This window comes from Manis javanica, chromosome 4 (assembly GCF_040802235.1).
Source record: "Manis javanica isolate MJ-LG chromosome 4, MJ_LKY, whole genome shotgun sequence".
In the NCBI taxonomy this organism is placed as follows: Eukaryota; Metazoa; Chordata; class Mammalia; order Pholidota; family Manidae; genus Manis; species Manis javanica.
This window is the reverse complement of record NC_133159.1, coordinates 155,848,233-155,869,289: the sequence shown is the minus strand read 5'-3', so window position 1 is coordinate 155,869,289 and position 21,057 is coordinate 155,848,233. Positions and strand designations below refer to the sequence as shown.

The following is a 21,057-nucleotide window of genomic DNA, read 5'->3' as shown; positions in this document are numbered from 1 at the left end:
TGCCCTCGGAATCCTATGGCTTCCTTGGAGAGGCAGCCCACTCGGCCAAAAAGACAAATTGTAGCCAATTTCCTCATTGTGCCCAGTGTCAAGATGTGGTGCTGGAGGTCAAGGTGAAGGGCTGGGTGACTCAGAAGCCTCATGAACAGAGCTGGCAGTGGCTTGGCAGGCTGGCCGCCTTGGAGATGTGGGAGCTCAATGAGGAAGAGAAGGCAGGAAGCTGCAACAACCCCATAGTGAAGGAGTGTGGTGGAGGTACATCAACAGCCTTCGTTCACAAAATAACCCCCGCCACAGCACTGGGAGGTGGGGAGGATGCCACGGACAAGACAATGGGGTGGACTTGTCCCTTTCTCAGTGTCCCCTTGTGGCCTCCAGGGGCTTGGAAACCAAGCTGAGAATGTCCGATGCTGCCATCTGTGTTTCATCCCTAGCCCACTAAAGCTAAAAAATCCAGGACCCCATTGGGAAAGGGAGGGTGGCAGGAGTGCTGCACCCTGAGTCCAGACAAGGGACAGGATGGGCTAAGAGGCTCTGTTCCCAGGCCTAACTGAAAATAGTTTTTACCAGCAGCACTGAGGGTAGAAGGCTGAAACCAATCTTGGGGGTTGGGAGTTCGTTCATTCTAGTGGGCAGGCAGAAATTAATCAAATAATCAACTACAAATACAGCCCTACTGAATGTGTAATCAGAGCCTGCAGGAAGCAAGCAGGAGTCCATGTGTGTAGGTCAGAGGAAGCCACTCCCCACAGGGCAGCCAAGATACTTTTTTTCCTAAGGAAGGGAAGCACCAGCCAGTACCTAAAGGATGAGTAAGAGTTGGGGAGTGAGGGAGGAGATGGGGAAGAGAGGGACCTGAAAATTACAGGCAAAGGCCCAAAGGGGACAGAACCAAGGTGAGGAGAGGGACAGGTCACACACATAGCCCTTGGAGGACTGGTAAAGCCCTCAGTCCTCGCCCTAAGAGCAGTAAGAAGGGAGAGGGCAGTCTCCTGGGCACCAGTTTGGACAGTGGCCAGGCAGTGATGTCCATAGACATTCCTTCCAGGACATTTCTGGGAGCCCCTCGTGTAGGTAACAGAGTGCAGTCTACCTGCTCCCATGGAGGGGTATCTCCCCAGGCATGGGAGAGCCCTTTCTGCACCTGCCTTTCCCTGGGAGCCAGCCTGTTGGCCCTGCACCTGTGTACCCTGTTTTGTTGGCAGGAGATTCTGATGCCAGGCTCAGACCCAACTGTGTGTGGGGGTGGGAAGGAGATCCACCCGTCAGCAGCAGCCAGATTTGCAGCCAAAGGCCCAGATTCCAATGTCAGGCCTCACTGCAGCCTGGTTTCCCACCGCTTGCCTTTGTGAGTTGGCACAAAGCAGATGGAAGCGCACAGGCCTGTGGTTCCCTGTGCCCAGGTCTATGACCCCGGCAAGGGGAAGGCTCATTACGGAACGGTTTCCAAGCCCTGACTAGCAGAGATGAATAGGAACATTGCGTTTGATCCCAGAAACCGCCTCATCTGCAAGGAGAGCAAACGGAATGGCTAAAATAACCAGCCTTGCAAGCATGCACATGTGGTGTAGCGGCTGCGTTGGGCGGGTTGGCAAAAGTAGAAGGGTCGGCATGTGCCTGTAGGGCCTGAGCAGTACTCAGAAGGGCAGAGTTGGACTGTGAGGCCAGGTCTGGACTAATGGAGTCCTCACCACTTTTTTTGGCTAGGGTCCTGGTCCTGGACAAAGGGACAGTAGCTGAATTTGATTCTCCAACCAACCTTGTTGCAGCCAGAGGCATCTTCTATGAGATGGCCAGAGATGCTGGCCTTGCCTAAAATGTATTCCTGGGATTTCCTCCTGGCCATTCCTGGTTTTCATCATGAAGGAAAAGGACACCAAATATGTCTGCAGAATGGACTTGATGGCAAACACTGGGAGTATTTGTTAGATTTTTGTCACTGTAAAGAGCCCAACAAGATAACCATGCTAAGTGTGTTAGATGAGGAAGAGAAGCCCAAGAGGTGAACATGCCAGGGTCAGAGCTAGCTTGAGGCAGAGCCCAGGCTAGGCCGTGAGTCTCTTGATTCCCAATCTAGTGTTATTTCCCATTTTCAATCACTTTATGGAATAATTTCCCTAGTTGTATGATTTTTCATATTTTATACTCTGAAGTATTTTTTTTTAAATGAAGCTTTATCCTCCTGGAACAGAAGACTGCTGGGTCGGCCATCCCTAGGAACAGAGTCCTATGCTCTGGAATGCTGGCCTGAATCCATTAAAAATGGAGCAGTGATGAAATAAAGCTACGTGGTCGACAATATATATATATATATATACCCCAACGTAGCCTTTCTCTGCCTGCTCACAGGGTTTGGTGGTTAGAACCTTTGGAGGAGGCAAGGAGGAAGAGGTAGGGGTAGAGGCCGACTTCATGCACATCTGCGTGGCTGGAATTATCTGCAAACTTCAGACCCAAAAGCCTTTGGCTGAGAATACTGTCTTCATAGCCAAAATTCACTGGGTAGTTGCCAATAGTTCTTGCTCTGCTGTGCAGATACTATAAAAAGGTGAGACACAAAGCCCCTGAAATCTGACCTGAGGCCTCTTGGGAAAGCTGCCGTGCATACCTCCATGTTTATGTCATCCCTCAGTCCTCCAAGCCTGCTTCTCTAGGAGTTGAAAAGTGCATGATGCTTTATTTCCCTGCTCCTGTAGAAGTCTGTTCCGGACAGTCCCCATAACCAGTGAGACCAAGTCATTCGTCTTCCTCAGACTGGCCCAAGCTGAATGCAGGAGCCCAGAGCAGCCCAGAGCTGCCTCTTGCCCTGAGTCTCAGGCTGGTAAACGAGATGAGGGGCAAATTAAATTGCTTGCTTCAGAAAGCCAACAATGTGTTTATTTTTTGCAGGTCAGAGTCCATCAGGCACAAGGCCTCAGGTTTGGAATGATCTCTTTGTTACCTAAGTTTTCTGGTCCCATCTGTCGTTGTCATTCCCTCAACCTTTATTCTTAGTATGAGACTGGTTGTGGGTGATGGCTTTCCCCCTCCCCTAAGTGGTTTGCAGTAGGTGTGGAGATGGCTCCTTGATCTGATTTTTCCATAGGCATTGGATCGGCCTGTGCTGCAGGGCCATTTGCTAAAGGTTAATCACATTTTGGGGGCAGGCCGTTTCTGCCCAGGATGTTTATGAGTGTAGGGAAGAAGACATCCATCCCTGTGAAAGAGCAAGTATGAAAGCACAAATGCCCAAATTATTCTGCCTCTCCTTGGTGCTAAGAAAAGGTCTCTGCTCTGCTCCCTTATTTATTAGGCCAATTTGGCATGACGTCTGCTTTGTGAAGCTCTAGCCGCCCTAAACCAACAGAAATGCAGATTCATTCGGCATCATTCTCAACTAAAGATCTGAAGGTGTAAGGCTGTACTCCCTTTCCTGTCTTGGGAGTTTGCTTCTGAGCTCATTGAGGCCCTGACAGGTGCTGACAGCCCAGAGGAGAGGCTCAGTTGTGTGAAGTAAATAGGATAATCAGAAAATGTGGTTAGTAGAGGATGACCCCCGTCCAGCTGGCTTAGCTACTCTGGGGAAATGAAGCTGACTGCTGTGAACTGGGAGGAAAGAGCTGCACAGAATGTCTGTGTCCAGGTGCCACTGACAGGGCACGAGCCCTTAGCAGCTGCAGGATGGAGGAGGCTCAGGTGGGAAACGGTCCTTCTATTCTTCCTCAAGAGTGTCTAGTCCCTGAGAATGTCCAACAATTTGAACCCCTTCTGATGAGAAATACAAGGCTGTTTTCGGGGTCAAAATTAAATATGGGCTCAGTCAGTTAATATTTAGTTTTAATAATACTTGTGTTGGAATGATCAGCAATGCACAGAGAAAAAAATCTTCAGTGAATGTTTACACACAGTGTGAACACATGCTTTAAATATGCAGTGGAGGAGAAAGGGTGAATTCACAGTTAACAAAGCTAAAAAAAAATCCTTGTTATAAATTACACAAAGCATATAAAAATATTTCTCTGAATGCATAGATTAAGACTTTGAACTCACCCATCAGCAACTGTGCAGTCTTATCCCACAGACATACACAGGAGTCAGTGGACCACAGAGTACTTTATAAAGAAGAGAGACCAGTGCGGGGCACATTTCCCACCTGACATGCCAAGCCCCTCACTGGCTTCTGTCTCTAGCCCCAGTAAACACCACTCCTCTACAGGCCGCCTCCCAGCCCGGGGCCTCCACTGCTTCTGAGAGCCTCTAAGTGATCTGGGCGGCTGGAAGAGTTTTGACCCTAATGATTTAGACATGAATTAATACTGAATTTATTTCCTCCAGGATAGTACTAGCTTTAGTTTTATCAGTAAATTGTAATTTTTTTTTTCCAAAGGGAAGGAAAAAAAGGTTAGTGTGTCTGGATAAACTAGCTTCTGACTGGCTGAAACACAAGGGAGATTTCTTCTTTAAAGCACTTCAGAAAAGGGTTAATAAATAACTCTGCTTACTTTGCTATTCAGAAAAGGGTTAATAAGTAACTCTGCTTACTTACTCTGCTATGCAAACACTGTACAAAGGCAAGCCACCATCCATACTTGGTGGAACACGATGAAGTCACTAAAACAATGACTCCTGAAGCGGACCTTGGAAACACCTCAACCTCAACTTGAAGTGTAGGCAGCTGCAGGAAGCCATGATCTTAGTGCATCACCCTCTCTTCCGTTGGCATCTTCTGCACACTCACTCGATTGCAGTGTCCCAATAAAACAAACACAGTTAGGAAGTTAAGTTTCTTTGGAAGTAGGCACTGTGGGGAAAGCTTCTTAAGACAGCAGTGATGCTCTTCCATGGCTGGCTTCCAACCCCTGCTCCCCTGTCTGAGGGTGGGCATTCTTATTTCAAAGCTAAGCTGTTTGTTTCAACAAGACAGTGGCTCTTCTCTTAAAACTAATTACACTGACAGAAAGAAAAAGAAACCTTGAATGCATTCTTTAAAAAAATTCTTACATCATGCTTAAGAGTTTAATCAAGGTGTTTTTTCCCGAAGAAAGCCTGCTGAACTCACAACTGACTCAGTTAAGTGGATTGGTGGTGGTAGTGGGGGGTTCCTAGGATCAAACAAATTTGTTTACAAAAGCAACCTATTTTAGAGTTGTGTAAAAAGCCTAGTAATTTCAAAATAACCTTTATCTTTGATACAAAAATAAAGATGCTAACTCCTTTAGATTGGTTTCCTACAATAACCTTTAAAATAGCAACAGATTCAGTCTCAGAAATTGCTTTTCACTTCTAGTGGTAAATGAAAGTGGAGAACATGGACCAACAATGTTTGTGCTCTTCTCATACGGTGCGATTAAACATGTAGATGACAGGAATCGCTTCAGTTTGTAAAAAAAGTGGCTGCTCTTTAGGAAAGCATCAGAGAGCCCCCTAGTGACCACGAAGGGAGTTAATGCAGAGATGACGGCAATGGCAGACTAGAGACAGAAGCAGTCGAAAGTGTTTACAAAGGAAAAAGTGGGGGAAGGGAAGCTCTTTTGGTTAACAGCATATTTACAATTAGGTAACTGTATTCTTAAATACTTTTAACCTGAGTAACATTTATAAATATGGTATAGGAAACCTCACAGCCACAGTCACACTAAAATTCATTTGTCCAGGACCTGTGCTTTCCCCAGTTTTCCTCTCCAGTCCACTCATATTTCAGGAGTTGTGAGCATGCAACACCAAGAAAAGCACATCCCAGCTGTTCGGAGGGGCTGTCAACAGGAGTGGCTAGATTTAGGTCCCACTCTATCTCAGCTTTTGCTTTGACAACTCTCTTACATTCTGCACATAAAACACACTGGATACAGAACCATTGGCTTCTGCCTCTCCAGACCATCTCAGCTGTTCACAGCATCAAGCAATAGGTTTATTGTGCACCAAAAGGCTTGGAAGAGTGGCACCGCTGCTTGCAGATCAGGGGCTTCCTACCTTGGCAGGGCGATGTTAGTGTACACTGCACAGTGGCACCAGGGGCCCTCTTGGGCATCCAAGGCATTTAGATCAATGGCTTGTCCTTGGCCCAGAGGTGACACACACTGTTACAATACTCAGAGACAGAAGTCTGTACTGCATTAGTAAGTCAGTTTGGAAGCTCTCCTGTTGTAGCAAGGCCTTTCAGTCAGTGTGGATGCAGCATTTCTGAACAGAAAATTATTTTCACTTATCATTAGAACCAGTTCCAGCTCTTGGAAATCTTGGAGTCGAGCAACATCTTTATCCTAAAACAAAAACAGGTTAAGCAGATTAAGAAGAGCCACTTGTCTCTGTATTTTTTGTGTGCTATGTTGAAACCAGTATTTTGTCTCATTTTAAAGTCTAGAAGAAAAAAAAAATCCCTGTGGCAGGCTTCAGTCCTAGTGCAGGAAAGTTGCCAGGGACATGGGTGGGGTAAAATACTGGAAGCCCTTAGCAGCAGCTACTACAGGATGAGCATACCTCCAAAGGAAAAGCAATTCAGGGATCAGTTTTCCTTAGGTGACCTGAGAAGCCAGAAGCCTGATGACATCCAAGGAACCCAGAGATGTTAGGAAGACCATATGTGTATCTATGTGTGTTTGCTCTATAATATAACCTGGTTGTTAAGTTATAAAACACAAGGCATGTCTGAATGCACTAAGGTGATCCTTACAAAGCACTACAGAAACTGAAAATATGTACACGAGTGGTAGTTCAGAAAATGCTCTCTGGTATTCTATAATTTTCAAAATTGCCAATGTCACTATAGACTTGGTAAATGGAAAGAAAGCTCAGTGATTACATTTGGAAACCACCTTTGTTCCTTTTCTGTTCTTTTTTCATTTCTTCAAATATGACTCATAAAAATCAAGGAAGGAGCTAGGTATTTTCCAAGTGCAAAAAGCAACCAACCACTCATACTTAACAGGCCTTTCTTACCTTTCTTACTAGAGTATTGGGTAACTTTCTGATCTTTTCCACTTGATCTGGATTAACACCCAGTTCACAGCAACTCACTCTGAGCAATTCTTGGTAGGTGAGCTCCTGTCGATCCAGTTCAATTTCAATGAAATCGTTTTCTCGAAGAGATGGGTTCTGAATCCTTACTTTAAGTACCAGCTCTAGAGAATACAGGGAGAAATGTTAGTGAAGGTTCTAGCATAGTCAGCTGATGTAATTTAGGCTCTTTTCCATAAGACAGTTATACTTAATCATGCCTCGTCCACCCAATGAGAAGACCAAGCACCATCAGCAGGGTTTGCTCAGCCCCAAGTCTGGCTCTGCTAGCACAGTTTCCTGCACTGTTTTTCCTACATGTAAGACTATGGCTAACAAAGTAAGGAGGTAGGGGAGAGTCAACTATCCCAGCTATATAGCATAACTTACTTCTGTTACAGGAGCTAAGGAGGTATAGGCTTAAGAATGGGTTTGAGTAGCATACTACACATAAGCAGGGGAAGAGAGGTGAAGAGGCACAGGCAAAATATGGTACATGGGTTACTCTAAAAAGATTTGATAATTGTGAATCTAAAGGTATTTATGAAACATGCAGTGAACAGTGAAAGAGCAAAAACACAAGCTACTAATAAAAATTTAAGTCTAACTATGACTTGAATGCAGTATACCTTAATAAGGAAGGAGCTTTGGCTTTGGGAATAAATAAACACTATTATCCATGGATCTGGGACTCTAAGCAACCCGTCCCTACACCCTGAGCCTGGCTGCCAAGATGGCCCAAGCCAAGCACCTATGTGCACTTGGTGGTCCTGCCTTAGTCCTTACATAGAAGTCCTCATATCATAGCACCCTGGGCCCCATAGTGCCCCTGGTATCAGCATCTACAGTAGCAGGTCCTCAAAAACAGAAAGAGAGGGAGTTACTTATATGGAAAAGGAAAGGTAAGACTAGACTGTACCCTGTGGTGTCTGCCTAGAGCTGGAGGTATCAGTATGAATGTGTGGCTTTAATAGCTTTAGGAAGACATAGATTAATACAGAAAAATGTGTATCCATGAAGGCATACACGTGTGCATTTGCTTGCTTTTTTTCTTTCTTTCTTTGCTGGCTCTGTCCTCTGGGTGGGCTTAGAAGAATGACACCCCTATCCATGTCCTAGTTTTTGAATAGCATTCTCTACCAAAAGAACCAGAGCTCCTTGAAGAGCTGGCTAGATCCATGGCTAGGCCAGGCAAAATTTTACTGGAAGCTTGGAACATCTTGTTGTACCAGAAAGTATGGAAGTGCTCCAAGAATGATACATGTCCAAGAGACACAAGAACTGGCTTGAAGAGGTTCCCTTGGGACAAATCTGGCATAATTCAAAATCAAAATAATGATAGAAAGGGATTATAACCCAATGAATAAAATAAGAATCTATGAGTTCATACTGATGTAAACAGAGGAGAAGGGAAGGCCCTTCTTTAGAGTAGAATACCAGCAAACAAGAAAGAATGATAGGACATCACATACTACAAAATAACTGGCCTGGACTTTTCAAAAATATTGAGGTCCAAAATGACAAAGAAAGGCTGAGGAAATGTTCTAGATTGAAACAGACTAAAACATAGTAAATAAATGCAATGAGTGTACCTGGACGGGGGAAGTGGTAGAGGGAGTGAAGACAGCAGCTACACAGGGCATTGAGACAACCGACAACATGTAAATATGGACTATGGCTTAGAGAACAGTAGTGTATCAGGGCTACATGTTCTAAATGTGCTAACTGCACTGTAGTTATGTAAGATACTATCCTTGTTCTTAGAAAATCCACACTTAAGTAACTCGGGGTAAAAGGACAAAAGGTAAATAATTTGTGAATCTCAGTAGAGTCCCTCACACTAGTCTTGCAACTTTTCTATAAGTTTGCAGTTACACTCTAAATAACCCCAAAATCCCACAACCAGGAAGTGGCCACAGTCTGTCCCATTGCCGAGGCTGCTTGCTGATGAAGGTTACCTTGCATATTAAATGGAAATGCTCCTGTGAAGAAAAATGGCTGGAATGCTGGCACCGGTCCTGCATAAGTCCCATTTTGAGGCTCCAGAGACACTGGTGGCTTGGACGGGACAGAAGAGAACAGCGACCGACTCTGACTCACTGGTGGCTGACAAACAGGACCTGGTTTTGTGCTTTCAGGTGTTCTGAGTATGGCAGGTGGGGCAGACACATCCCCGTTGTGAACCAGTGCCAAAGGGGTGTGGTCCAGTGGAAAGGACCCTAGCAAGGGAGGTTCCCCAGTGGGGGACAATGAAGGTGAGCCATTTGCAGAGGATGATGCAGGAGGTGTGGAGGGGCCCCCATTCTGCAGCTGGGCTGAATCCTCTGTCACAGGGGTGTAGGTAAAAGGGAAGGCTGGGTTGGCCAAATAGTTGGGAACAAAGGGCAGGTCTGACTCCTTCATCTGGGGGAGGCTGTCGTCTCCATCATCATCTTCCACTTAAAAAGAAGAAAACACAGGACATTCACATAGCCCTTTACAAATCACTAAGAAAAGAACCTCTTGCAAAGCTACCAGCCCTTTGGTATACGACAAATACTTTGGTCAGTGTTTATAGCTTCTTCAAGTCAGAAGAGAAAAGAGTATTCCATTATGTTTATGGTTATCACTTTACAGACTAAAAAAGAAAATAAAACCTTATAAGGCCTACCTTCCCAGAAACAACACAGAATTGCTATCTGGGTACAGTAATGCTATCCTTGCTTTTAAAAACAGACTGATCACGTGGCATCAAGAATGCTGCCAATAATACCACAAGTCTTAAGTTAGTCTGACAAAATAACAAGTCCTAAAACACAGACTCACCTCCCATAATCTTCCTGATTTCTCTCCTTGATGTTAACTGGACTGGCATTTCCCCTTTTGTGGTAAGAATCTCTTTGTCAGCTCCGGATTTTAACAAGTAAGAGACCACCTGACCATGATTGCGTTTACATGCCCAGTGTAAACAGGTCCTGTCCCAAAGCAAAGAAAAAAAAGTGATTTAAGAAAAGAAGAGGTGACTTAGGATTTCAAATTCTACATAATAATAAATAAATACATGTTAAAGTTAAACATATATAAAAATATATGTTGAAGTTTAAAAGCCTGTTAAAGTTCAGCTATAACAAGGAAACCAGGCTGGTAACCTCAAGTTTTCTTTTCAGAAAGCAAATGATCAAAATATTTAGTATGCTTTTTAATTTTTATTTCTGGCCCTTAGGGAAAAACTAATTTATCCTAGGAGCTTTAATTTCAATGTCTTCCAGAAGGCTGGCTGACTGGATAACTCTAACGGTATTGCTGAATATTACTCTGTCAGTATCACTCATTAGACTGTCCCAGTCTCTTTAAAATAGATTTTTATACTGCCATGTTTCTTTTTAGGAACAATGGAAACTCACTTCATATGCATCGAATGTCACATGAAGATTAAATATTATCAGGCTAATAACCATCTATCTACACTTGCTGTGCCACTAAAATTATTACTACTACAGAAGATATTCCTGTCTGAATCTCAGTTGCTCCCTCTCTTCCTCTTTATTTTTCTTTCCTTCACACACACACAAAAAGGATCTCCAAATTTCCATTTTTAAAAAGTTGGCTTCTCTAGTTTCTCCAGAAGGCTACAAGCATAGACCCATCTGCTTAAAAGTAAGATACTACACATAGACTTTTAATTTCTGAGGCATTTAAAAAATGTACATCAACAACCAAAATTTTCAAGAACAAATTCACCTTAAGGTATTAGACTCATTTAGGTAAAACTATTTAATATTATTGGCACATAGGAAGGGATCATACCTACTCATAAGGGCTATTATTTTAATACTGCATAGAAATATAATTAGAATGTCAGCAACGCCTCCATCTTAGCAGAAATGAAAGGATTCAGAGGTACCAAATTCATCGCCAGTTGCCAAAACTGAATGCTATTATGGAAGGAAAGTACTTTTTTCCTCTCTGTTTTGAAATGTCCTCATTCACCAACTCTCTAATTGAACTGAGATCTTCAGAGCTTATACTCAAAGACAGACATGGTAAGGAATATAGACATATCTTTAATAGTTAGGGTTAGTTCACTAAACAGATAAGTATAATAATCTAGAAAGTTCATTTGGTTCCAGGAAAAGCTGATTTATCCTGGGTACCTTAACTCGTATGACTTACAGAAGGCCAGCTTTTCTGGCTGGCTGGGAGCAACTCCACTAATGATTCAGTGACATTCCACACTATTATTCATTAGAATTAGACTGTCCATGTGCCTTTAAGGTGTACTTTATGATGAAGACTGCCAGTTTGGGAAAATTAAGGGAAAAGTCTTGATCTAGACTTTTAAAATATAAGCTCCATGAAGATAAGGAAGTGTCTGCTTGGATATCCAGGTGCTTAATTAATACTTGCTGAATGAGTGAGCCAAGAACATGGTGGACATTGCTTGGAAAAGAAAGACCAATACATTCTCGATTCTGGGCAAAACAAACTGCAACCAACAGTGTGTTTGTGTGTGGATGTCTGTGGAATAGGCTTGAAAAGTGAATAATTATAATGATAAGCAAGCACTCAAAAATGAATGAAGCATGATGAGAAAAATATGCTCCCATTTGGAAATAAAGTGCTCACTTAGTAGTAAATCACTTATTCACAACAAGCCTGAGAGTGAAGCAAGTGATTTACTGCCAGTGTGTCTGAGGCACTCTGGAACAAACCAACGAGCTAAAGCAGCACCACATAAGGTGGGGTTAAGCCACTACAGCATGTCCCCTACAGCCCTGCACCCTTAGTGATCATTATTTATAGTCCAGACCTTTGTGGCTCTGGGCAGCCATTAACTCAGGGCTATTGCAGCCAGGCAATATTTTCAGCTTCTTCATGAGTCATTATACTTTTTCTTTGCATGCATGACACTTGAATTACAATTGATGTGGGAACTCTATCTTTGAACTTCAACTCTTTAAGCATTGAATTTGCACTCAGAATATCTTATTAGTGCTGGGAAGTATTTCAGACTAGAGGCACTGATAACATTCATCGGTGCTGAAACTCTGATTACTAAGCCAACTAATAATTGAAAGCAGTAACCATTCTGCTCTTCTGTGCCAGAGAGTAAGTTTTTTGAGGGTAACCTTTGTATCCCATTTTCCAACATACTGATTAATAATAAGAAAATAACAGTTAACACAGATAATATAATGCTTTATGCTGGACATTGTTCTAAAGGCTTTACATATATTAACTCAGTTAATCCTCTAAACAATCAATGAGTTAAATATTATAATCAATATTTCCCCCATTTTACAGAGGAGGAAATTGAGGCAGTCAGCAAAGAAACAAAACAAATAGCACACTAGGTGGTGATTAAGTGTTATAGGGACAATAAAGCAAGGAAAGGGATTAGGGGATTGCAGATGCAGGGGAGGGGTATGGTGCAACTTTAAATTGAGGGCCAAGGCAAGGCTCAGGGAGGTGACATCTAGCTAAGACCTGAAGGGGGGGTGGGAGCAAAAGCATCTAGATGGAGGGAAAGAAAACACAAAGCCCTTGAATCAGGACTGTGCCTGGTGTTCCAGGAAAGGCAAGGAGGCCAGGGAAGCAAAATGAAGGAAACAAAGGGGCAAAGAGCAAGATGAGGCATGCAGGTAAGGAGGGAGGATGGTGGGGAGAGGGGGTAGAAGCTGTTGGACCCTGTGGGCTTTTACTCAGAGTGAGATGGGAGCCATTAGAGAGTTTTGAGCAGTGAAATGATCCGACTCATGTTTTAAGTCAGGGTCCTTCTGGCTGCTGTGCAGAGAAAAGACTGTACGGTATAAGGGAACAAGCAAGGAGACTAGATAGGAGGCTACTGCAATAATCCAGGTGACAGAGTGATGGCTTTGTACCAGAGTAGTAGTGCTAGAGTTAGTGAAAAGTAGTCAGATTCTGACCATAGCTGAAGGTGGAGCTGGAAGAATCAGCCAAACGACTGAGTATGGGGTGTGGGGGAAATACAGGAGGCAAAGAGGGCACCAGGGGTTCTGGTCTGAGCACCTCAGATGTGGAGATAGGGAAGACTCAGAGGAGCAGGTCTGGGGGAGTTAGAGGGGTGAGGGGACATCGGAAATTCAACTTGGACATGTTGAATTTGAGGTGACTCTTAAACATCTTCCCCAATTAAATCTATGAGAAGCCTCTTCAGGTTATATCAAATTCAACTTAACATTTGCTGAGCAACTACAATGCCAGGCATTGTGGTTGGAAACAGGTCTGAAATTAGATGTTGGGTTCATTTACCAGCTCCACTAATTACTGTAAATTCTATGACCTTGGGGAAATAACTTAATCTTTCTGAGCCTCAGTTTCCTCACCTGTAAAATGGAAAATAACAATAGCTAATGTCCTTGAGTAGCTGTGAATGAGATAATACATATAAAGAACTTAGAACCTCCTTTGTGCGACAGAGTAGGCTAAATAATTGATAGCTATTTACATTATGCTCCTTACATGCTCACAACATTAAGTAACTTAGGCAAGGTCCAGAGCTAAGCAGAAACAGAAACTGCAGCAGACCCGGCTCATTCTTCTATACAACACTGCCTCCCAGTGCCAAAGCAGTGATTCACAACTTGTGAATCAGAGCAATGCTCAGAGAAGGGACACATAGAACAGCAAGCTTGTTTGCAAACAGTCTTAAACAAAACAAAATAAAAAAGAGGCAGTATCTACTGTTTTCTGGCTTTCTAGGCAGCTACCCAGGCTGTTTTCTTTAGGGTAAGGAGGTAGAGAGATTTGTGAGTAAGACAGGAAACCATGGTTGTGGTCCTAGCTGTCATACGAATAGTTATGTATGACCTAGGGCAAGTTACCCTGTAGTGTTGAATCTATCTCCCACGTCCCTTTCAGTTCCAAATTGTATGTTTCCACTTAAAAAAAAAAAAAACACTTGCAAACTCACTTTAACTCTAAGCTAACAAAATAGGCTGGTTAAGCATTACCTGGATCAAATAAAAATTTTAAATGTAAATGTGAAGAGAGCAGAATACCACATACAGTAACTTAACACTAAAAATTTGAACACCAGCACATCTTAAAATGAGACTCCTTATTTAATTGGAAAGGAATCTATTGCACGTAGGCATCTAAAGCCTTGGATCAAATTCTGTATTTGAAATTGTAATAAGAAAAAACAAAACATTCTATAGGACAAACGAATCAGTCTTCCCTCAACAGGCAGTTGTTGGCAGCCGCAAGTCACTGCTGCAGTGAGACAACAGACAAGCAGGATAGTGATGCAAGTGATTTTTTTTCTGGTCTTGGGAAAATAAATCGTGCTAGTTTATAGGATTCATATTTACGCAGTTGCTTATACTTTATGCTTCGCACAGATGTGTTCTCCAGAGGCAAAGTAATTCATAATCGAACTGGGGGTGAGCTCCTTATCAACGTGAGAATTCAACCGTCGCCAACACTGTTCTGGCTAAGTTAGCCAGGGGGCTGCAGGGGGGCCGCGCCAGGGTTCGGGTGGGCGCTGCCCGGGGAGGCCCACGTGGGCGGGAAGTTGGGCCGCGCTCCTGACTACACGAAGCACAGGGGCCAGGGCTGGCCTCAAGAGCGCACAACCTCCGAGGCCTTTTTGGGAGCCAGGCCACGCCTCAGTGGGCATCCGGGGACAGCGCTAGGCCAGTCGCCCGCTCCACGCCCGGGCCTCGAGTCGGCTGCTCTGACCCTAGGCCTCCCCCGCTCCCCACTTACCAGCCGTTGACCTCATTTTGGGAGTTCACATCCACCCCGCTCTCCACCAGTTTCTGCACCTCCCGAATGTCCCCCAAGGCCGCGGCCTCCCGCAGCCTCTCCTGCTGCTCCTTCTGCTCTAGGAGAGCGCTCATCTTCCCCTCGGCCTCAACACTCCGCCCGTCCCACCCCGGGCCAGTCAGCGCCGCCGCCACCGCTGCCCGCCCCCAGCCATGGGGAGATTGCAGAGAGCTCGCCCGGCCCGCTCGCGCCGCCTCCAGCGCCCGGCCCGGGGCTTCTGCTTCCTCGCGCGGGCCGCCCGCCCCTCCACTGCTGCTCCCGGCCTGCAGGCCTAAGCCTCCTCCCGGGCCGCGCCTCCCGAAGGCCGGCTCCGGGGGACTCAATTCAGAGTGACAACTCTGACCCAGATATTTTCCGTTCCTACCCTCGATCCCTGGCGCCCGGGCGGGCTGTTTATGTAACTGCTGCACGATATTATCTGCGGTGATTCATGGACTATTTTTAGACCTCCCCACCCCGCAGCTTCAAGAGATGAGGACAGACACATGGAAAGAGAAAAAAAGTATATTCAAGAGCCAGAAAAGGCTTATCCTCTGGCGCAGGCTGTTTACCAGGCATCAAAAATAATTGTTTTTTTCCTCACTAGTGTGTGTCTCTTTTTCCTTATCTGAGCCAGCTCTTGCCCAGCAGGATGGGGAAATGGGCTGAAAACGATCCTACTATTATTATATGCTCATTATTGCAGAGATAGATTGCACTGTTCTTTCTTCTTTTGACAGTGCTTGGGACCATTCAATTCGAATATTTATTTCATTTCCTGTTGTTTTACATCTCATTTTAGATAGGGATTTCTTCTAACTTGGCTTTCAGGAAACATATATTGTGCCTAGAGTCTATAAACTGTAATTTATTACTGCTTATAAATCATGATTAATTACTCTTCACAAAGGCCATGTAAAGAAAAAAGAAACACCGAAGAAGCTATGGAATTATCCGGATCCTGATGCCAGAAGCTCTGGGGAGAGCTATGGTGTATATATAAACAGCATTCTGTCTGACTCCTTGCCTAATCAACCTAATGCTCAGAGTCTGGGGTGGCAGTATTATGGTTTTGCTGAGCCTGGTGGGCCTAGAGAGATCTTCGAGTATGGCACAGGATGCAACCTTGCAGATGGGGTTAGGAGGATTAAGGAAATAAGCCTGAGGTGGAAAGGAGGAAGTCTTGAATAAAAAGAGATGAAATGGGAAGGGACAAATTTAGGTATGGAGTTTTTATTTCCCTCTCTTGGGACTGCCACAGGGTCTGCACAGCAAGCATTTTCCTTGCTACTGTTTAAGGAAACCCCATGTCTGTTTGTTTATTATGATACAGTAATTCACACAGAACTCAGTGCACACCAGGTGGTGCTGAATATAAACTGGCTGTGCACTTGAATTGATCCTCATGGCAAAATGGAACTCTGCTTGGCCTTACATTTTTATTTGTCCCCCAATTTAAATTTAATTCTCATATCCAGCATGATATTCTATCTGAAGCTGATGTGCATAGCAGTGGAATTGGGCCCTTTAACAAGCAGTTAAAAAATTTTAGTAGTGACTGCATGCTAGTCTGTGAGTTCTCTTTTTTTGTCAAATTTCCTTTCTTTAAAAGGATTATAGCATGTGCCCTATAGTAACTGCTGAATCAGTGAATATTAGTATCTTCTTAAACCCAACTTCTACTTATCTTTGACTCCAATCTTCTGCTTATTCTCTTCACCTAAAAAACAAAACTTTGTCCACAAACCAAACCTTTAACCTTGGCCATAACTGGAGGCAATCTGATGGCTAGTGTTTTATTTCATTTACCTATACTTTTCTTGTCTCTAGGGAATTATCTAACCCACTGTGTGTATTCAGCATGCACTGTTTGTCAGGTACTCCCCCAGTCACTGAAGATGCTGCTGCAAACCAACCAGTCCCTGATTTCAAAGAACACACAGTCTAGCATGGGAGTTAAGGCCAACTACAGAAAATGGTAAGTATTACCATAGAAGCAGTATGGCACAGGCATAGTGCTTGTGAGTAAGGAGATGAAAACCAGACAGCTTTGCCACTCACATGATCTTGGATGAGTCACTTAAACTTTCTGTGCTTCTAACTCTGTCATGTGCAAAAAAGGGATAATAACAATAGCACTTGATTGCAGGATTGTTCTATGGATTGAATGAATGACTATGTGTTAAGTCTGGTCATTGGAAATGCTCCATGGGTTGTAAGTATGTTATAACAAGGTCAAGGCAAGGAAGAGCCCCTGATAGAATGGGAGGGCAGTAATGGCCAGGAGACAACGATAACATTCTAACACCCAGATTTCTGGCTGGGTAGATAATGGTGCCATTTACTGAGATTTAGGCCAAAGAACGAAGAGAAGGTTTCAGGTATGGTGATAAATTCACTTTTGAATCTGTTGTGTTAAGCTTTCTGAGACTCTTTAATTACTACTACTATTAACATTGACTCATTGGCAGGCACTATGCTAAGTGTTCTACATGAATTATCTCATTTAATTCTCACAGCAACCCCGTAAGGTAGGACTATTGTTATCTGAGACACAGAGACATAACTTGCCCAACACTATGCAGCTTAATGATGGAGCAAGGCTTTGAACTCAGTTGGACTCCAGAGCCTGTGCTTACTTTTCAAATTTTCAGCTAAGTGGAGATGCCCAGTAAACAGCTGTATACATGGGTGTGAGATTAAGGAAGGAGTTCTGGGCAGGTGATTTGGGTTTGGTAGTCACCAGCAAAAGGTGGTGAGAGGGTGTTGAGTCCTTAGAGAAGGCAGCCAAAGACAGAACCCCAAAGGGAACCCAGTATTTTAATACTGGGCAGAAGAGTAGAAATTCAACTGAGACTGAAAGAAGAGAAACTGAAATAGCAGGTGAAAAGCAAAGGGGTCAGAGAGTTTGGAGAAAAGAGATGATCCACAGAGTCAGATGCTGCAGAAATGACAGGAAAGAAAGAATGGCAAAGTGTAGAATGCATTTGAGCACAAGGAGATTGATGGTGACCCTGGAGATGGAAGGAAGTGGCAAAGGAGTGGTAGGGATGGCAGGCAGACTATAATAGGGTGAGGAGTGAACAGGATCTACCTCCTATGTGTTACATACTGTGCAAGAATATGGGAATACAAGGATGAAGAAGGAACGGCATATGACCCAAAGGAACTTTCACTTTAAAGGAAAAGACTGATAGTTGTAATATCCTGTGACCAACCCCAAAATGTACAGGGATGTTTAAGGCTGTAATATGGTGATACAATGAAGAGGGTGATGGGCTGTATGTGACAGGCAGAGAATGAGGGTCTGGGTTGTCTTCATAGGGCTAATGATGCTTGGGCTGTGAGCACAGAAAGAAGGTAGGAGTAGCAGGGGTGAGAGAAGAACATTCTGGAGAACATGCCTGGAGCTGTGCAACATGGTGCACTATGGTAGGAAGTAGGGGTGTTCAGGGTGAGGGGAAGCAGTAGCAGATGAACTTGGAGAAGCAGGTCAGATCATGGGTGACCTTGTGGTAGAATTTTAGAAAGGGGATGATTGGGAGCCATTGAAGAGTTCTGAGAGGAGAAGAGGCACGGCCGATTTATGTTTAGAAAGGTGACTGAGGCACCACAGCAGATGGGGGACAGAGAGGTGGGGCCTCCCTGGAGGCTGAGAAGTGGTTGGAAGACCCATAGTGACTACGGCAGTTTGCTTGAGCTGCTCTAACAAAATACCAGACAGGGTTAAACAACAGAAATTAATTTTCTCCTAGTTCTGGAGGTCAGAAGTTCAAGGTGTGAGCAGGTTTAGTTCCTCCTGAGGCCCCTTGCCTTGACTTGCAGGTGGCTGCCCTCCCTGTGTCCTTACACTGTCTCTCCTCTGTGTGTGTTTCCCAGGTGTCTCTTTCTGCAACCAAATCTCCTCTCCTTGGGAAGACACCAATTAGATCGGACTGGAGCTCACCCTAACAGCTTCATTTTAACTTAATCAATCTTTAAAGGTCCTATGTCCAAATACAGTCACATTCTGGGCACTCAAGGTCAAGGCTTCAATATATGAATTTGACATTAACACTTTTCATTGGAAACTTGTAGGGAATGGGGTCTGCAGACTGCTGGCTGATAAGATTAAGTTGTTTCCCATCTCATCATTTGTAAATAACTCATACAATCTGTAGACATTATCTATAAACTGGGCATTGTGATGTTATAAATAAACAAAGACTACTTTTATCTCTGGGTCCCTGATGCCCAGCAGAGTCTGAAACAGCTAATACTGGTGCTGGCCGAATTGATGAAGGATAAATGAATGAATTCATTATCTGCAATGGTAATACACACAGCACTGTGGTTGCCCTCAGAGTCTAGGAAAGGGGAATTATGGAATAAGACTCAACGATTATGCGACTCTGGGACCCAAAAGCATTTAATGTTTTCATTCTGTTCCATTCCATTCCATTTTATCTGATTTCAAGTTATTGTTACATTTTTGTCTTCCATGGATCAGGAGCTCCTGAAAAACTGGGTCTTATACACCTATCTTTATATTCCTGGTCACTCTCCAGTTCCTACCACATAGCACATGTAGCAGGAATTAATTAAAAATTTTTAGTAAGCAGAAGCTGTAATTTTGCATTAGGTTTTATCATCCTGTTTGTGGTTCAAGATGTATGCCTTTTTTGTTTTTTTATTTTCCTTTTTGGTGGTGATGGTGGTGAACCTTCAAATATGCTTAATTGAGAAAACAGTCATCATCTGATCATCTGAGAACTCTCCTTTCACTGCTGCGACTACGGACTGATTTGTATCCTTTCCTTCTCTCCTTTCAGTGGAGAAAGATCCTTTCTTCCAGCAAAGGCCAGGAGTTACAAACAATGCCCTGAAGTCTACACGGGACACCTTAAGAATTTAGAACTTTATAGCTAGTCTCTTCTTTTGTCTTCTATGTCCTCCTCTAACAGTAACATTTCTACCCATCCCTTCATTTTCAGTTCTCATTCAATTTCACTGCTTCTTTTCTTAAAATTAGTTGTTCAACAACCATGTTATTTCTGCATCTCTCCTTCATTTTCCATCCTTTCCAGTCTGGCTTCCAACTGCAAGATTCAATGGATACTTTTCAGTCTCCTCATACCAGACCTTGGGCAGTTTCCTACAATGTTGATCACTTTCATCTTCCTCAAAACCAATTTCTTTGGTTTGTTTTTTCACTTTCCCTGACTCTATACTCATCAGATTTTGCTTTTACCTCCCTTGGCTTCCCTTTCATTTTACATTTTTTTTTCTACCCAAGTCAAAAGCAGCATCTCTCAAATGTTTGGCATCCTCAGGCCACTCAATGAGCACCCGGTATACCCAGCAGTACTAATTTTAGATATATTTAAGATAATGAGTTTCTTACTATGAAATGGTCTTGGCATATGCTACTCTCACTGCATTCAATTATCTTCTGTCCACTTTGCTTGGCTGAACTTGTCATGTCCACAGAGAGGTACTCTTTGATAAAACCTTTTCCCTCATTATCATAATAGTTAATGACTAAATGAACTTAAAATGTGTTGGCCTATTGTACATGCCTTACACTGTATTGATTCAATTAATCTTAATAATATCATCCTGTATGTATGTGTAGGGATTTGTTAAGAAAAAACTCAATGAAATATATTGGCTTTGTTCAAAGATAAGTGAATCTAGCAGCACTCCACCATCAAGTATAAAGGAACTCTGAGGAGCTATACAAAATGGAAGGATTTTATATTCAGAAGGAGGGTGGGACAAGGAAGTTGTAAGAGTGGATTATTTCAGAGGAGGTTTCCTTCCCTTAGGGTAAGACAGGCGGTTTTATTACGCAGATTACCTCACCAGTACTGACCAGGAAATTCCTGGCTGATAGGTTTAAAATTACACTTCTGGGAGAGGCTGAAATTGCCATTAGATCCTAAATCTTGATGGGGCTTCACAAACTTGTCTCCGGTTTTGGGGCTTGTGGTTTAGCGGGATCATTCTACAGATGGGAAAACAAAGACATAATGGCAGAGCAGAAATTATAAACCCAGATGATCTGGTGTTAGAGTCCAGACCCTTAAGTGTGCTAGAGTACTGACAAATAAATTCCAGAGACCAAGGGATCTCTTAAATAAAAGCGTTTATTGAGTCTTTACAGGTGCTAGCCTGACAAGGACTGAGTCCTGGGACAGGAAATTTTTGCTTCAAGGGCAGTACGACCAGTTAACAGAAACAACTTGCCAATAGACTCAAGAAACGGCACATTTATGAGGGGAAGGGGGGTCTCAAGGAAAGAAAGTTGGTTAAATTCACTTTGGGTACAGTTAGGGAAGACAGACTAATTTCGGG

General features: G+C 43.5%; 2 protein-coding genes across 7 annotated transcripts in view; one reads left to right on the top strand and one right to left on the bottom strand.

Moving 5' to 3' along the window:
* The window catches only part of ABCC3 (ATP binding cassette subfamily C member 3), a 46,951-nt gene extending 44,080 nt beyond the window's left edge, over positions 1-2,871 (top strand). For 4 of the 5 annotated variants that reach the window (XM_073235433.1, XM_017669481.3, XM_017669477.3 and 1 more), the window contains one exon: positions 1,708-2,871. In XM_073235433.1, coding sequence (XP_073091534.1) covers positions 1,708-1,816 — 109 coding nt within the window. In that variant the 3' untranslated portion in view covers positions 1,817-2,871. Of the gene's footprint in view, positions 1-86; positions 270-1,707 lie in introns of those variants that run through there. The other variant, XM_017669480.3, reaches the window with a different exon arrangement.
* A 928-nt stretch (positions 2,872-3,799) lies between these two features.
* On the bottom strand, positions 3,800-15,064 carry ANKRD40 (ankyrin repeat domain 40). Of its 2 annotated transcripts, none has more exons than XM_017669487.3 (5): positions 14,683-15,064; positions 9,778-9,926; positions 8,931-9,410; positions 6,994-7,097; positions 3,800-6,239 (listed from the first exon to the last, which is right to left on the bottom strand). In XM_017669487.3, exons 1-5 carry the CDS (start codon positions 14,814-14,816, stop codon positions 6,093-6,095), a joined length of 1,014 nt encoding a protein of 337 aa, XP_017524976.1. In that variant the 5' UTR covers positions 14,817-15,064; the 3' UTR covers positions 3,800-6,092. The 2 variants fall into 2 exon arrangements, with proteins under 2 accessions (XP_017524976.1, XP_017524975.1); XM_017669486.3 differs by having other exon boundaries at positions 6,916-7,097; positions 14,683-15,062.
* Between the last annotated feature and the right edge of the window lie 5,993 nt (positions 15,065-21,057).

Coding starts and splice junctions, on each gene's coding strand:
- ANKRD40 (XM_017669486.3), bottom strand. CDS start 14,816: ATGAGCGCTCTCCTAGAGCAGAAGGAGCAGCAGGAGAGGCTGCGGGAG. Junction 9,411..9,777: donor AATCAGGAAGATTATGGGAG/GTGAGTCTGTGT, acceptor CTTCTTTTTAAG/TGGAAGATGATGATGGAGAC. Junction 7,098..8,930: donor ATTTCCATTTAATATGCAAG/GTAACCTTCATC, acceptor TGTATTCTCTAG/AGCTGGTACTTAAAGTAAGG.